The 17,839-nt window shown below is 40.5% G+C and overlaps 2 protein-coding genes across 2 annotated transcripts; both read right to left on the bottom strand.

Moving 5' to 3' along the window:
- Window positions 1-472: 472 nt before the first annotated feature.
- On the bottom strand, window positions 473-11,097 carry prune2 (prune homolog 2 with BCH domain). The gene is made up of 11 exons (XM_076088274.1): window positions 10,400-11,097; window positions 8,879-8,945; window positions 8,579-8,779; window positions 7,699-7,875; window positions 5,611-5,713; window positions 3,183-3,314; window positions 2,992-3,078; window positions 2,263-2,361; window positions 2,107-2,145; window positions 1,600-1,653; window positions 473-1,473 (listed from the first exon to the last, which is right to left on the bottom strand). Exons 2-11 carry the CDS (start codon window positions 8,931-8,933, stop codon window positions 1,443-1,445), a joined length of 978 nt encoding a protein of 325 aa, XP_075944389.1. The 5' UTR covers window positions 8,934-8,945; window positions 10,400-11,097; the 3' UTR covers window positions 473-1,442.
- Window positions 11,098-11,709: 612 nt separating this feature from the next.
- Window positions 11,710-17,267, bottom strand: LOC142946758 (guanine nucleotide-binding protein subunit alpha-14-like). Its single transcript, XM_076088261.1, has 7 exons — window positions 17,141-17,267; window positions 14,439-14,623; window positions 13,642-13,796; window positions 13,301-13,429; window positions 12,860-12,989; window positions 12,544-12,697; window positions 11,710-12,210 (listed from the first exon to the last, which is right to left on the bottom strand). Exons 1-7 carry the CDS (start codon window positions 17,265-17,267, stop codon window positions 12,020-12,022), a joined length of 1,071 nt encoding a protein of 356 aa, XP_075944376.1. The 3' UTR covers window positions 11,710-12,019.
- Window positions 17,268-17,839: the final 572 nt, after the last annotated feature.

The raw sequence follows: 17,839 nt of genomic DNA, 5'->3' as shown, positions 1-17,839 counted from the left end.
CTTCACTGAATAGGAGTTGAACCAAATTAGACACAAGAAGCTATTTATAATAAGCTACATTTTACAACTATTCATTCACAAAATGTGCTGCAGCAAAATTCAATGCTATTTACTATTCTCATGGATTTTTTAAAATAATTATGCTTTGATTTTTTTTTCTGGACTGTTTGCAGAATGATGACGTCCAGCATATATAATAAAATGCATCGTGGACATTTACTAGTTTTGACAGTTTAATTAATCATATTATTCATCTTTTGAATTGTTGTGTTGAATTTGCATTTTAATCTTGACTAATAATGGTATTTCTTTAGCTTTTCTATATTCCCATATGTTTGCTGTCATTGCATTTCAATTTGAAAATGTGTTCTGTTCCAATAAAGTCTTGGAAGATCTAGTACAGAGTAAGCCATACATTTTATACAGCAAATCACAATTAAAAAACGATGACGTCGTTTAGATTTCAGTCCATTTATTTGAATTACTAGACAGTGATCCATAACTTCTTTGCACATCCTCAATACAGCACTGAAGACTCACGGGTAAGAGGACAATCCGTTATCTATGAGGGGACATGCACTGATGCACAAACACACACATACATGCGTGTGGACACACAAGATATTGTGCTTTACAGAAATCCCATCTTTAATTTACTGAAGTTTATTCTTAAAGATCCAAGAGAAGCTGAAGAGATGATTCCCAGTCTATATATCGTAGAAAGTGATTGAAAACACACACACGCTTGCAGAGCTGAAAGGATATGCTCCGACACTCCACTGATAACTTGGTTTCATATTTAACTTATTCCTCTTCGGTTTCAGATAGACTCTATGAAGTTGTAATTGTATTTTTTGTAGATTTGTTTCCCCCAGTTTTAAAAGGAGAATTAAGGAGTGGATTGCTTAAATGCAGTAATTGGTCATCTATGGCACAAGGTTTTTTTGTGCACACAATGTGCTGACACACAAGTCGCCTCTTTATCTGAAATACTGAGAGAGTGTGACCAGTAAAGGGTGATATTATTGCTTCACTGCTTCTCATGCACACAACTACAACACGATATACTCTACAAATGGATTTGTGCAGTGTACGTCTGGTTTGTAATTGCATTTCCTACTCCCTACCGTGAACAACGATGCTACTCTGTAGGTGCTGCCAAGCGTCACGCTCGACTATATAGTTCTCTGGATTGCCAGTGTTGAGGTACAGTAGATGCTACAGCAGCCATAAAGAAAGAGATCCAACTCTTTAGTTTTAACAGGAGCTATTGCAAGTTTTGTTTTCATATTAAACTCCAGTGTCTAATTAACAAACACTGACACACACACACACACACACACACTAGCTTAACAAGCCTTTGACTTTTTCCAGCTTCACCCGTACAATACAACAGTGACTTCAGAACATTGAGAAAACCTATCCATTTAGGATGTTGGTGTTTAAGAGGTGGTGGCACCGGCTGCGTCTGGTCTGTTGGGAAGACGAAGGAACAAAACGGAGACATTAAAGGCTGGTATGTTTATGTATTGGTGACAGAAGAAAAATGCCCTTGAGTAAGCAGTCTGTGTGTGAAGTTAAACATCTTAGAGGACTTACTCTGTTCTGCGTGCTGCTGTTGTTGGATCCAGTCCCAGCAAAAAACTATTCCGTCTTGAATGAAAGAAGAAAATAAAGTGGTTGTTAGAGCAGAATTTATTGTCCTGAAGTGTTATAATGCTCTGGTATTTGGTGAATTTTAAGATGTGCAACTTATGATGCAATGCACAATTAATCAGACAGAGAACAGTGCGTGACTTCTACAGTGTCGTTTCAACATTAATTATCAGTGTAATAGATCACTCTGCAATAAGGACTGGCTCTTTTATTTTACTGTAATGATAAATGAGATGTAAGCGATGCATTTAGCATCTTTAGCAACTTTTTTCCCCCCCCGTGTCCTTCCTAGAATTGCATCCATAGCCAAATCCAATTGGTTCTCATCCAGCAGAAGAGTCCCTGTGATCTAAAAGTGAGCCATCTGATAAATGAGCGCTCCAGCCAAGGATAAAACTGAGGCAGGGGCCACTGCCCTCACAGGGGGAAATAATGAGAGTAAATGCTTACTTTGAGTTATCTGCTGCCTCCTTCAGTTCCTTGTCAAGTCTAGAGGTGAGAGTTCAAATGAAAAGATGAATATAAAGTTATTTAATAAGACAACTGAGGCTTTTGAGGAGGTGGGGGTGGTGCAGGTGCAGCGTTTGGGGCTTTGGAGGGACTCACCTAATGATGCACTCTGGGATCTGGATGCAGTCCATGGGGATGGATTTGTGCAGTTCGTCCAAACTGTTCACGTACTTGATCTTACTGCTGAACTTGGTGCTGTGACAAGAGCAACACACACACATGAAAAGCACAGTGAAAGTAACCAGCTTGGCGTCAGAGAAACTCAATTATAATCATTTCTTTCTTTCAAAAGTAAAACTTAAGTAGTTTAACTCTGCTGCAGTGGGCCAATCAAAACGTGAACGGTCTTTTACTTGCATTTCTAGTCGTCCAACCACTCAAAGCCCTTTAACACTACATGACATTCACCCATTGATTCTTATCAGTAACATTTTGCTTACTGTAATCAACAAAGTGAGAGATCAAATGGGAATTGATGCCTTTTGTCTGGCTTATCATTTTGTAGACAATGCAATGGCAGAGTAACTTAACTTGCGAATAAGGATCAAAGGTTGAGCTCAAGATTTCTATGTCGATTAATAACTAATTATAAAAAATACAAAGAATTTAGCTGGAGACCAAAACAACTTTGAAGTATTTTTCTTTCCAACACTCTGGTGTCTTCAAGTCCATTGCCTTTGTAGGGCACTATTGTCTGTACAAATGTTCATGGCAATCCATCTAGTAGTCGTCCAGATGTTTCAGTGGTGGACCGACCAATAACCTGGCACTAAATGCTAGACTATCACTGCAATCCCTCAAAATGAAAATGGGATCAATTTGTACCTGATGAAGGGCTTGGTAATGGCTAGAACAGTCCTGATAAACCATGACGGATGGAGAATAATGAAGGATTTCAAATTCTTCCTGAGCCTGAAGACGACACAATAGCACATGTTAGATGTGTTTATGTTGCATTTTCACAAGTTATGCTATTGTTATCCCTCACAAGATCATGATATTATCACATGACAGACCTTCTGTCAATCATCTGATAGCATTTCTTTAGCCAACCAAGGCCAGGCATTCTTCTGTGGGGTGTGGCTCCATTCAGGTACACGATCATGTAGTCCTCTGCAACCATCAGCTCCAGTGTACTGATCACATAGCTCAAGACAAAACACACACACACACACACATTTAAATACTTAAAAACTCACTGACTTTGACTTCCACCCTAGGAATTAGCACTAAACACAAAGTACAGCAGAGGCTGATGGTAATGACATTAGGTATTTGGTGATAAATGATGACATTTTGACAAAAGTTCTAACAATTCATCGGTATGGGAAGATGAACGTCTGTACACAATTTCATGGCAATCCTTCCAATGTCGACTTCTTGTGCTACAAAGAAGTACGGGGTTAACTCATGAATGTCTGTACAAATTCATCTAATAAATGTTGAGGTATTTAAGTCTGAACCAAAGTGGTGGATCAACTGACAGACCTATATTGCCATCCATAGAAGCATGGCTTCATGCTCCTGCGATATCACATTCCCAAGAATGGGACGGACGGACGGACAACCACGACGGGCAGGCATAGAAATGTGACAAATACACCAAAACCATTAGCTAGTGTGTAGAACAACTAGGACAATAACATTGTAGTTGTTAGAGTAATTAACCAAAACAGAATATTACATTGCGACTATAATGTTACACAACATTGTGCCACCATCACAACCCCTTGCAAAAACTCCCATTTCTGCCACTGCATCAGTCATGTATTCCAATCAGGAAACATTTCAGAAACCAAAAGGAAAACAATGTCTAGGTTTTTAACATTATGTACGTCAGAATGGTGAAATGCAAGAACAAGAACCTTGTTTTGTGACTCTGAATGCCAACAATGTGAGGAAATAGGAGACTGTCTTTTTCCGTGTTTGGAGAACTACCAGAACTTCAAGAAATGTCTCTACTCTGATGTAAGCTACGAGAAACTGGTACAAATGTTGCTTCATGGATGAGCTGTTTTGCTTTGAATTTCTCCTTTTTTTTTTTATTCTCTTGCATCCATCTCAGCAGCTCAATCAGACTTCTACCTTTAAAAAATCCAATACTGTGAATCAAACCAATTTATTTTTGATCTCTTTCTCATTTCTCTCCTCAATCCCCCCCACCATCTCTCATTCTTCTCGGTCAGTAGGGAACTTTGTCATCTCCTTTGAAAATAGTTGACAATATTTCCAGCCAACATAGTCCTCTCTAGTTTCCTCTTTCTTCAATGACTCGGGGCTCACTCCGACTCTCCTCTCTTTCTGATCCAATGTCATTCTCCAGCTTACAAATCAACACTGCTGATCCACTCTGTTTCGTGACTATTGTGATCATCTCCCACTGACATCAAGCTGCATACCATTCACCTCCCAGCTATAGTTAACTCCTCCTCGCAAGGATTCAGACATCAAGCCATCTGGCATCAGAAAGTGCAGACGCTATGGTTTACCTCCTTTCATTTCTATCCAAAACTCTCAGATATGCCAGCTTACTCAATATCTTTCACAGAACAGCCTGTGGGATCTCAATCACCCTGTCCAAGCATGAAATGTATCTGTGCCAGCACCACAGTGAAGACATCAACATGGGAGGTCTCTACAAACAAGCTAGACGATCACTTTATTTCAATAGTTTTCCTTGAGCAGAAAGGCCATGGCAGATTTGAAGTATTAAGAAGCATCATCAACATGCAAAATACTATTTATAGAGAATAAAACGCATCTTTTGATTGTGGTCCCTGGTGCCGTTTGCTTTGTATGAATTCAAAAAGGATGGCTTCAGGTCTTAAAATGAAAAAGAGCCTGATATGTGTCATTAAAAGGGGTTTCAGCACTGCTAGCAGCTCTGTGAGACTTTGTTGCTTTGAGATACATGTATGCCGGCATGCAAACATGCTCACAATGACAATGCTAACATGTTGAGGTTTAGCAAGCATGTCAATGTTAGCTTGTTTGCATGGAAATAAAATGGCAAATTAACTCTAAAAGCAAACATGGTGATCCTCTGACTTTTCCACTAGCGCCACCATGAGGTTGGATGAAATCTCAAAGGCTCACCAAAGTAAGGGTTTGTCCTCTGGGGACCATGAATGACTGGACAACATTTCACTGCAATCCATCAGATAGTTTTTAAGCCATGCATGCTAGCGGCATGGTTCTATGGATGGCAGTATAGGTCTGACCGTCGATCCACCACATTGGTTCAGAGTCAAATAACATTTACTAAATTAATTTGTACAGAGATTCAAGCTAAAAAGGAAAGGCATAACATTACTCCAAGGGCAATAACTGATATTTCTTGACAACTTAAAAAGTAGGCCAGTGTATAAACTATTGAAAAAGTAAAAGACTGTGCGTGCGTGCGTGCGTGCGTGCGTGCGTGCGTCATTGCAAAGTAAAACTCACAGGAAGAGGTTCTCCATTATTTCATGGTAGTCCTCTCTGTCACTGTCCGGCAGGAAACAGGCAGCAAACACTATGATGGCATTCCCTCCGTTGCTATAGTAGCCTTGATAAAAACACAAAAATAAAAGTTAATAAGAGTTAATAAGAGTTAACTGATTCTGTTCCATTGTTGGTGAGAGCTTAGCCTTAATTAGCATAGTTTTCATAACTTGATTGCTCCCATATTTTCCTCTTTTTTGTTCAGTTTATCTGCCAATCTGTGTCTCTTTTGTCTGACTGTCTCTCCGTCTCGTTTCCTCTCACTATTTTAATGATAACTAATGATATTTCCTTTTATTTACCAACCCATTCATCACCAAATTTGGTGTCACTCAGACAGAGGGTCTTTTATCTAAATGACAGAGCTTGTGATATTGTCAGTGACAGATATCTTGGTTTCCATGGGACGGCTGTGTTTCACTTAAGCCCGCAGCACAGTGGGAAGAAAATACGTTACCTTCCCGTGGCCCTTGGATTTTAGAGGGCCCCATAGAGAGGAAAGAAAGAGATGGGGCCCCTGCCTGTGAAACCAAAGCCTGATGCCGTATCCGGCCTCAATTTAAGACCCAGGTCCCCCAGCAGCCTTAAATGTGGCAACATAGATGGCGCAAAAGCAATTAAAAGTGTTTTAGTAAGGGTTGGGTGACCATTAGAAAAAGCCCCAATGCTCCCTGGCTCTCTCTGTGTTTTGTCGAGCTGAAATGATAAGTCAATTAAGTAAGTAGTGACAGAAAAGGGTATTATTTTAATAATAGATTACAATTTTTCAAGCTTGAATGCCAAGAAAGTTTTGGTTATAGCATCTCAAATGTGAGGCTTTGCAGCCTTTATTTTCTGACATTTTATAGAGTAATAATTTGAGAAAGTTTTCGACAGATTCACTGAAAATGCAGCCCTAGTGTTTCGATTATGGTTGTGCAGAGCGCTATCAACACATTCCCACACACGTTCCCATCATTTTTGTGTAGATGCAACCACACCCATTTCTCTAGTTATGTGTTTTTTCTTTGATTGGTCACTTGTCTATTCACACTAGAGAGTTGTAAGGGACTGCAGAGGCCACCCTTTATCAAAAACACAGTGTATATTGTTGTCAAGTGGCCAATTTTGAACTTGAATCCTATTGTTCTAATGTGCGGAGGACATGTGAAAATGTCCACCGTGTTTTGTTTGTGGAGAGTTCCCTTTCGGGTGGCCACTGGATGATGTATTACTCATCAGCTGGCCTTATCTACAGCCTGTACTTCCTCAACTTTTGGTTGGCCGCCTCCAAGTCAAGATGAAGCATTTTTGAAAATGAGACATCATTCTGCCATCTCGTTACCCGAGAAGTGGCAAACGCCAGCTCCAAAACAATAGCTGATTGTGATACAGTAGACCAGAGTTTATGACTTTTATAGTCTGCTGTTACTTCCCGAATCAGATATTCAGACCTGCTGTCGACTCAAGCGCAACATATTTACTGTGTACAATCATTCAAGTATTCCCACATAAATTCTCACATTTTTTCAGATCTATCTTAAAACCTATTGATGCACTAACCTTACTTTACAATGAAAACATGTTATATTCAAAATGTCTGACAAGAAAAAAAATTATACATCCATTTCCAACCTCTGTAATAAACCTAAACTCAATAAATAATGTTTATATGTAACGTAGGTATTTCCACCTTTACTACAACTAGTTGCATTAGCTTGGACTGGTGTTTCTAGCAGCTGTTTAGGAGAATTATCTGTAAATAAAAACGGATTAAATCATATTTTAAACCCAAAAATGCAACAGTGGAGGTGATTAGTGTCTGCAGAGCTTCTGCTCAGGATGCGAACAAACTCGGCAACCTGCCTCCAAGAAAATATTCCAGCCTAATAGCTGTGAGCACACGGTAATACTGAAGGCAATTTACTACCACTTCGATCAACTTCTAATTTTAGCGGATGGACAGGAAGAGGCCACTGTTTAGAGAGAGTTTACTGAATAAGTCAAATATGATTCTGAAAAGTGGCCATAGTGGAAATTTCCCCCTTGCATAGGCTCTTTAATAGTCACCTCCGTGGGAGATGACTCTCATGTAAGGCTCGATGACCTTCATGTTGATGCGGTGCTCCTGCTCCCCAATGACGACCGTCCTCCATAGTTTGCCGTCCTGACGCTCCTCCTCAGCGCTGTATGTCGGGATTGGATTGTAAGGCTCACTTGTCCCGCTCCTATTGGCTGCATTGGGGTCTGATACAAGAAAAGACCAATACTGTGTTATAGGCACAGGTGTTACTAACATCATTGGGGATGGCTCTGCTGAGTTCAAATGTCCCAGTGTGACATTTAACCAGCATGTACAATACCAGGACCCTGCAACTGAAGCAGCTAAATGGAATTCAGCCATCAAAAGAGGTACTGGTAAAACGATTTAGAGGGGACATATTATGAAAAACTCACTTTCTCAGTGCTTGTGCACATACATTTGGATATCTGGAGTGCCTACCAACCCACAAACTGTGAAATAAGACAACCCAGTCAGTTTTTCTGTGGGCTGCTTAGGTCAGAAAACATGTGATTCAATAAGCCATTCAGATCTGGCTCCCCTTCCTATGTCGCATGCAGGATTCCTATCGGAGTCTCTCCACCCACGGCTTGAAAACTACCTTTGCAAAGGTGCGCCATGTTTTTCTCGCAAGCCAATCAGAGCACACTGGTCTTTTTCGGGAGGGGGGACAGAGGGTAACACAAATATATTCAGACAGGCAGAATAAAGAAGTGTTTTTTGAACATCAGCAGAAGCCCAAAATACAAATATGAACCTAAAAATTAGCATGATATGTCCTCTTTAAATTCATGGTCAACCTTGGTGGTTTGGGGAATTAGACCATAAAGCATAATAAGTTATAGTAGCTGTATCAAACTGACATTGTCTGTATCCTGAATGACCCACCTTCCCAGTCCATTTCATGGTCCGTGTAGTCGAGGTAATCCCCCTCATCAGGAGTGTCCAGGTCATCAACATTAATGTCAAGATCATCTGGCGTCTCCCCCAAGTCATCCTCGCTCTGGTCCAGTGACAGGCTGATTCGAGGGGCAGAGAGCTTTTTTCTTTGGCTGGGACCTCCTTGCAGGGGAAGAGAGGTAGGTGGGACTACAAAAAAACAATACATAAAAACAGTTGGTCACTTTCTTTCATTTGTTTCACTGTTGGTATGTTTTAAATCATGAGCATTGGTTGACTGATACTCACCGGGTCTGCCTTCGCCCCCCTCAGAGTTCATTTTACTCTCTGATGCCAGGTCCATCCCCACGAGGACCTATGAGAAGATAATTACAGTTATTAAATATGATACAACAGAAACCTGGAGATTATTCAGACTGTGGTGTAATGCAGCACCTGTGATTCCTCTAATCTGAATCTGGAATCTTAATCTGATTTTTAAGTGAAGAAGACTAGTTGTTGAATGCAAATTTCAACTTGAGGCAAACATTAAAACTAGTAGTGGAATTTACATTTGCTCAAGTACTGCACTTGAGGATATTTGAGGTACTTTACATGAGTATTTCCATTTCTTTATACTTCAACTCCAGTACATTTTAGAGGGAAATACTTTTTTCTTTTTATTTCACTACATTTATGTGATCGCCTTAGTCACAAGTTACTTTAAAGATTAATACTTTACATATAAAACACATGATACATGTCATTTAGAAACAGTGTCACCATCATATAGTTTGTCCACCAGAGAGCACTGACACGTTTATTTAACTGTATAATGTGCAGCTTAGTATGAATCTTGATCACAATTCTTTAAAAAAAAACAAATCTAAGAGATCCACGTGAACATCAACGTTAATCTTATGTGTTCATGTTGAAAGAGTACCATGGGACAATATATATCCGAGTCAGACATCACAATCAGTAATGGCCTCAAAACCTCCAGCATCTGTCGGGCTATACTACAAAGCATTAGTAAAAGAAGCCCCCCAAACACCAGCATGTGTTAACAGACGGTGTAGGCAATTGATTTTACTTAATAATCTATCTATACCACTGATATATTACCACAGCTGAGAGAACATGGGGAGTAAGATAACAATGGTAAGGTTGTAAGGGGAGGGATGAGGAAAATGAGAAAGCTTTTGAGGTTAAAGGTCATCTTCCCCAGGGAATAATCCTTCCATTCAAACTGGAGGAGGGGGAGGATTCTGAGGGGGGGGGGGGTTGTTACATCATGACAAGCTCATTCCCCCTCCTCGCTGTCTTTTTCTATTGCTGATTCAAATCGAATGACCGTACGCTCGCATGACCACAGATTGGCCAGAGATGCAAATTCACAGTGAGTCACGTGTGCTCATTCGCATGAAAAAATAAACATCCTTGTTCCTCTTCGGGAGACTCTGCCTGGAACAAGGAAGATGTGATTGTAATACAGCTGCAAAAGAAAAATGACGATGGCCGACTCGTAATGCTGACGATTCACATGTACAGTATGTGCACACACAACAGAGACAACAAACATACAATGACACGCTATCCGACATCGCAGAACAACAAAAACCAGCCTCAGCTGTTATGTGCATCCTCCATGGAGGATGCTGAGCTGCTTCAGATCCACTTCAACAGCACAGCACAGGATCACAGTGCTGATGACAGCAGCTCCTCCCTCACTCTCGCTTCCTGTCTGCTGGCTGTGAGGGGAAAAAAAATTACAAGAACATATCCCTTTATCTTCTTTGTGTCTCCGTGGAATAAAAGCCATTTACTCACCACTGCTGGGGCTCAGGAATCTCTGTCCTTTTGCGTGGTTCAGTGCATGGATGTACTTCCAAGTTCCCTGCCTATTTCCTTTTTTTTCCCAGCCTCTCGATGGAGATGCTCAGCTTACGGACAGCTCACAGCTTCCACCATTTTGTGGTCACATGACTGGGCCATTACCAAATAAGGGCGATCACCTGCTAGCTCTCTGCACAGCGGCTTCCTCAGGCAGTGTTACTGAATGGAGATATAGGAGGAGTTGTGTTTGTGTCATTATTCTCCTCGACTGGAGGGGGTAAACTCTGCGTGTATGTGTAAACGCTGTTATGTCATTACTACCTAGTAATGTGGGTCTGCCTTTAACGCCCGACAGTAGATTTATGAGCCTGACTTTGCAGTTGCAAGATTGTATTAGCCCTTGGGGTAAAAGAAAAAAAAAAAGAAGCAATAATCAGCTGTCAGTTTCATGTGCTGATAATATTCACACGCTTTACCACAGGCTGGTAAGAATATAGCGACTCACCCAAAGCAAATATCTGATGCTTACCATTCCCCTGTTTGTAAGGCAACTTCAAGTGTTTTCTTTATATTCTGTATTAGCTTTGAACTTTTTAACCCTTAAACAAGCAAACTACGGTATGGCTGCAAAGCAATAGTACCTGTCCTAGACAGTCTCTCCTTCCATGTGGAAACAGGTCTGGTTCTCTGCACAGGTCTAACTCCGCTGACTGACTCTTTTCACTTACCACTGTTCAGTCCCGACAGGAAGGCAGGAAGACAGAGAGCAGCCTGTCAGACCTTTGCACATTGTTGACCATTGTTTGGTTCAAAGGTTGTTGCCACAGTGTGCCAATCCACCACGCCTGGAGCTCCAGCATACAGCAGACACGCCCCAAAAACAGCTTTTGCTTTATCAGTGCAATGCTGCCGCCGTCATATCTCATGAGATACCTCTGGTTTTTTTCCTCATATACATTTTTTAATGTCAATAAAAAGGCACAGAATCCAGTACATAAATACAGAAATGACATGTGGTTTCAATGTCTCTGATTTAAAGTAAGAAAAATATTATTTTCATAGGCTACATGGTTGTTGTTACATAAAAACATCAGCATAAATATATAGTAAGGCACTCTAGTTCCCTGCAGGCTATTCTTTCACTTCCTCCTCCCAGAGCTGTAAAGCAGGGAGGGTTGCATAGACAAGACTTTGTCTAACCAATTTGATACCATATAATGTTGACTATCAAACAGCATGGGAATGAAAGGAACTCCTCTGTAATAGTTTAGTACAATGATTAACTGGCATTGCAGTTGTCCATTTCTCTTCTTTAGCAATAGAAAATGTGCTTTTCTACCATGTATTAAGAAATGGCACATTCTGTCTGTGAATAGATAAAGATAAGATAAATGTCCCTTACCTGGCAATGCTGTCACATTGCCTTTCTTTGATGTCTGTGAACAAGCTGCAACCGACAGCAAATAATAGATAAAAATGTCCATAAAAGTGTTACAACATGTGACTGTATAACCTGGCTCCTTGTTCCTCAAGGGGAAACCACCACTTTGTTTGTTTTTAAGTTCTGGCAACCACAGCTGCCAGTATTTTACCGTATATTACACAGAATGTTTTTTACTGTGGGTCTAACCAGTCCATGTTGTCTCTGAAGATGGTATCTTTGACAGCTTTGAAGACCACCCGGATGTTGTTTGTGTCCGTGGCACAGGTGTAGTGTTTGTAAAGGGGTTTAGGATGCCCGCGGTGGATCTCCACATACATTTGCAAGATGAATTGTTCCGCGGATCTGGCATCACACTGAGGCCCTGTGGAGGCAAATGTGGTCAAAATCTTCTTTTAGCAAAACAAATTACATAATTTTTCACTCATTTAATTCTGCCAATATAATAGGCACTCTATAGTTAACTATATAGTGAAGAGTCAAGTGAAAATTTAGACTGTTAGCAGAAATTAGTGTAGAAGTCATGGACGACTAACATTTTGTTCCATTGTGGGATTTCTTTTCATTTCGCTATCAATTAATCTTCTGATTCTATTCTTGATTAGTTTTGATACGTGTTGCAGAAAATATTCAGAACTAATCAATTAATCATTTCACCTCAACTCAGAATACTCAAACAGAATAAAATGACAATTACCAGTAAATGCCGGGAAGTAGGTTGCCAAATGAGACCGTTTGATTTTCTCCTCTAGCAAGTCCCTTTTGTTCAGGAAGAGGATGATGGAGGAGTCTTGGAACCAAGGGTACGAGAGGATGGTCTTGAACAAGGCGAGGCTCTCTCTCAGTCGATTCTGTAGGAGGTGAGAAAAGACAAAAGACTAATGTATGGAAATAATAGTTGTTTTTACAGCTGGATGGTGAATAAAGGAAAAGTTACTAAGAAATGTAGCCATGACACGAGGAATAAAATATCATTAGGAATTTTGAAGCAGACTGAAAGATTTTGACCTTACATCATTCTCACTCTCGTAAAGGACTTGATCGTACTCGCTGAGGGCCGCCAGAAATATGATGGAGGTGACATTCTCAAAACAGTGGATCCATTTCTTCCTCTCTGAGCGCTGACCACCCACATCCACCATCCTAGAGACACATGACCATGGATTGAAGTAAAATATGAAATGTCCTTAAAGGAATCATTCAGCATTTTGAGAAAATATACTTATTTGCGTTCTTGCTGAGAGTTAAATAAGAAGATGCTAAATATGAAGCTAGAGCTTAGCATAAATACTGGAAACAGAGGGAAAAGGCTAGCGTGGTTCTGTCCAAAGGGTAAAAAAAAAAGTCAGCCTACCAAATAATTTTCTGACTAAAACAATACACAAAGAAGAATTGTAATTGGGTTTTAGCACCCAGCAAACACTATGTTGTCTAATACAAGGGCAATACCCTACCTGAAGATGACTTGTGAAAGGTCAAAGGGGTACTCTATGATGCCTGTGGTGGGGACCCTGACCCTCAAGACGTCTTGCACGGTGGGGATGTACAACAGGCCCGTGATTCTGTCCAAGTCGTCGAGGTAACTGAAAAGTTAACAACAATGAATCCACATTTCATAGTCTGACAGGATAAAAGAGAACGTTAAACAGAAATTTGTATTGGTTGCATGCATATTAATAACTAAGTTGTATCAGTATGAATCCCCATTCTTAAGTATAAGTTGATGAATACAAAATGAAGCACTGCAAAAGCTTTGGTCCTGTGAAAGAGCCTTGGGTTTATATAAAAGTCTTACTATTTGGCAGAGTCAGACAACTGGAATTCCCTCCTGCGGTCGTAGCATCTTTGAACACTGCGGTCATTCCACACCCTCCTAATGCCGTCCACCTGCCAAGCCTCCAGAGTGGACACCTGGTCTGCCTCCACTTGGCTCAGCTTCTGTGCGTGGCTCTGACACACACAAGACATCCACAGGGGATTTTTCTAAACACACATTTTCAATCGTTGACTGACCTATTAATAGACCATCAGGAGGATGAGAACTGCAACAGAACTCCAATCTCGAACTAGGTGGATTTTGTGGAAATAAACAGAAACTCTTATGTGGTAAAAGTAGTTTGCACTCTATGGATGTTAATGTCCACCATTTTTGGTCTGGACTGAAATATCTCGACAACTATTGGACCGATTGCCATGTCATGGTCCCCAGACTATAAACTCTAATGATGTTGGTGATCCCCTGACTCTCCCTCCAGCGCCACCATGAGGTTCACATTTGAGGTTCACATTTGTGTCTCTAGCAGCATCATCGGGTTAAGATTTGAATTTGTCCAATACTTCGGTTCATGACCTGCAAAACAAATTCCCATCAGTCTGAGCTGTACCTTATGCTTAGTGCTAAGTATCAAATGTTATCATGTTAACGTCCCAAACTAAGATGGTAAACATTAGCCTATTAGCCCGCTGACTTTAGCATTTAGCTCAAAGTACGGCCTCACAGAGCTGCCAGCATGGCTGTAGACTCTTGTTGTCAGTGACACACTGAGCTTTATTGAAGCTTTATTTATTTTTTAAACCTGCACAGTTTCTCACAATGTTCTGGTCATCGATGTAGTCAATCCGTAGAGTCTTCATGGCGTCGATCAGCGCCTGGATGGATGTGACGATGTTCTGAAACACTAGCCGAGCGAAACCTTTCCTGTCAGCTTCACTGTATCCAGTGCCATGGAGGATCCTCATCTGTTTGATGAACGTGCTCTTCCCACTTTCACCAGTCCCTAGGCAAATGAGATGAATGAGACCGAAGGATGAAAAATGGAATAAGATCAAAGCAATGCCAGAAATAGGACAAGCACTTTAAAAAAAAAAAAAAAAGAAGAAAGAAATCATCTGAACATCAATCAGTTGCAGCTAAACAGGATTTCGGCAACAAACAAACCAGAAATCTGTATTCTTAACAATGCAAGAAAATGTTTAGATGTTCAAGTTTCACAGATTTGGTGTTTATTTCCCAAGCTATAGCTGTGAGTATGTGTACGTGAGTGGGGGCATATATATACTTGGTTTCTTCAGGTGTATGAAAGCTGTCAACCTTGCATGCGTTTCTATTAAACGCCCCATTACTGAGGTTTTTTGCTCAGATACAACAGCATGCACAGGTACTGGTAAGCATGCTCTTTATTTTACAGCTGAAGGTTCGCGTTTGATCCACACGAGTCAATGCACAGCCATGTGCCTCTAAGTGAAACAGTTTCCTGCCGTCTGGTTGTTAATTTCTCTCGATAAGAGTGTCGGTTAAGCACCTAAAATGCCAGAAATGTTAACCAGTAGACTGACCTTTACAGGAGAATATTCCAATCTCCAAACTGAAGTTGAAGTTTAAAGCAGCGCTGGCCTTTAAAACAAAGTCCTTCAGGCATTGTTTCCAACGTACCCAACAGTCAAGCTTTTATAAGTGGGCTGTTTTGATATGTCTGGGAAATATAGGCCTCATTTGAAGCTGTGACTTATTTCATTCGACTGATGTGTACCCATCATCATGGTCGCCAAAATAAAGCTTTGCACTATATGAAACAATCATTGTCTTTTTATGTTCTGCACTCTGCTCTTTCAACTAACTTGTGAAATGTATTTTGCATATGCACAATTCAGACAAAAGCAGCAAAACAAAACAATAAGAAGACAGCCTGCATGCATTGCATTGACCCAACATAGCTTTTACAATTAATCATTATAATTGCAGACTCTGTCTTGTGAGCTAAAACATCCTAATCTAGCAACAGCACATAAAGCAGGCCTTCAGCAAGTATTCGAAAAATGCAAAAGGTAACCTGTAGGCCTACCTACAATAAAAAGTCACAGTGCAAAACACATACCAAAGCCTTGCTATCTATCGATCCAGATACTTTTGTATTTGCAGGGTTTCTCAGTCAATCGACTACTTTGGTCCAGACTGGAATATCTCTAACTATATACTTTTAACTTTTGGGTGGATCATGGTCCCCAGAGGATGAATCTTTTGGTTTTGGTGAAATGTCCCAACAACCATTGAATGGATTGTCAAGCCATTTATGAGGAGCACGCCACGTTAAGGATTAATTCAGCCACAAAATAACTTTAATCCAGTAACTGGTTTGTGCAGCAGAAGATAATCTGCATCGTTCACGATGACCACTATCTTCTTTAAAAGACTTACTAACGTCTGCCAACTTCACGCAATTGACAGCAACGCTTGACAAACAACCAATCGGATTGCAGCGGGGCAACAAGCAATCAGCCCCACATGGCATCAGATTTGTGCTATCCGCTGTCACTACCAAAGGCTTTGGGCATGCGTATTGTTGTTTTTCCCAAACTCCCGGCAGTTGGTGGTGTGAGTTTGGGGCTAGCCACACAAAGTGGCCTCTCCCGCCAAGCGCAATTAAAACACAATAACACTACTCTATCCAGCCACTGCACTTAATTTGCAGATGAGGATGTTGTGCATTTATGAAGAATTATATTAATTTCTAAATTCCACTAAATATACATTCTTTTTTCTGAGGTCACCTCTAGCCTGTAATGACAGCAGGACAGAGGTGAGTGTACGTCGTAGATGTTTAGACATCTCTGGTAATATCTAAAAAGTTGGAAAACTGACTAAGATGATGAACATGGGAAATATTATGCCTGTCAATCATATACGTTAGTATGCGGATGTTAAAATGTAGCTCAAAGCACCCATGGAAAATGTTGCACTCAGTAGCCTACATAATTTGGTCAAAGTTCTTAAAAAAAAAAAAAAAAAAGAGTTTAGTACAACTAAAGTTGGCCAATAAAAACAATTTGCTCTTGAATCAACGTCTAAACTATCAATATAAAAAGCAGGCTCCATCACACTACAGCTACCATACTTTATTTCTAACATATCATTAAATCACATTGACTACTGGATGACGCCTCATCACAGGCACTTCTTTTGTTACAACAAGATTTCTGTTGAGCTAAATGAGTCAGTATAGATCAACCCAGACACGGAAACAAAAAATGTTTGGCTTACAAATTACAGTAATTCTATCCATCCGAGTTGAAACCATTAAATGAAATATAAAACAACCTGATAACAGTTTTAAGTCATTTTGTGGACTACATTTAAATGGCAATATTCAAATTTTGATGGACTATATATTTAATGTTCATTTTTGTGAGTTTTAAATGTGTCAGAAGGTGAAAATGTAGTATTTAATTGTTTCCAAACATTTTCAATCACAGTGTGAACGTATGGAAGTATATTCATAAAGTAAACTGGCACTCACCTAAAAGCAGCAACTTCAACTCCTTGTGAGATTTCTTTTTATCAAGACGAAGTTGCCTCTCTATTTCTTTGTGTACCCTGCGTCTCTCCTTATTCTCATCACTATCTGGCCGGCAGCACTCATCCATTCTTGTACAAGTCGACGAGCCGCTTTAGGTGAAACTGTGCCGCAGCTGACAGGGATTTAGTGAACTGAATGGATATCAACTTTTCACCGACCTGTCCCGACCGGCAACAGGTGGCTCGGCGAGTTCTACTGCCTCATGCAGGATCCAGTTCAGGTGCATTCCGCATTCCTGGGGAAGCGGGTGGATGGGCGGCCTGGCTCAGAGCGAAAGGCAATGCGAGTCTATGCGGACGGCTCGTGTGTATCTGCTTACAAATGCACGCTCCAAAAAGGCCGCTGAATCTGAAAGTCTGTGCAGGAGGGGAAACCCAGGTGCATTATAGTACAAAACATCTGTTTAAATGGGTTTAATCTGACACACACACACACACACACACACACACACACACACACACACACACACACACACACACACACACACACGATACCAGTCAAAAGTTTGGACACACCTTCTCATTCAATGGTTTTTCTTTATTTTTATCATTTTTCTTAATCTGCAATGTGGAAAAAAATAAAGAAAAAACATTGAATGAGAAGGTGTGTCCAAACTTTTGACTGGTACTGTATATATAT

The sequence above is a fragment of the Anarhichas minor genome, unplaced genomic scaffold (assembly GCF_050575085.1).
Source record: "Anarhichas minor isolate MPS153535 unplaced genomic scaffold, ASM5057508v1 ptg000002l, whole genome shotgun sequence".
In the NCBI taxonomy this organism is placed as follows: domain Eukaryota; kingdom Metazoa; phylum Chordata; class Actinopteri; order Perciformes; family Anarhichadidae; genus Anarhichas; species Anarhichas minor.
Note: the sequence above shows the minus strand (reverse complement) of the source record. Positions and strands in the feature narration are given on the sequence as shown.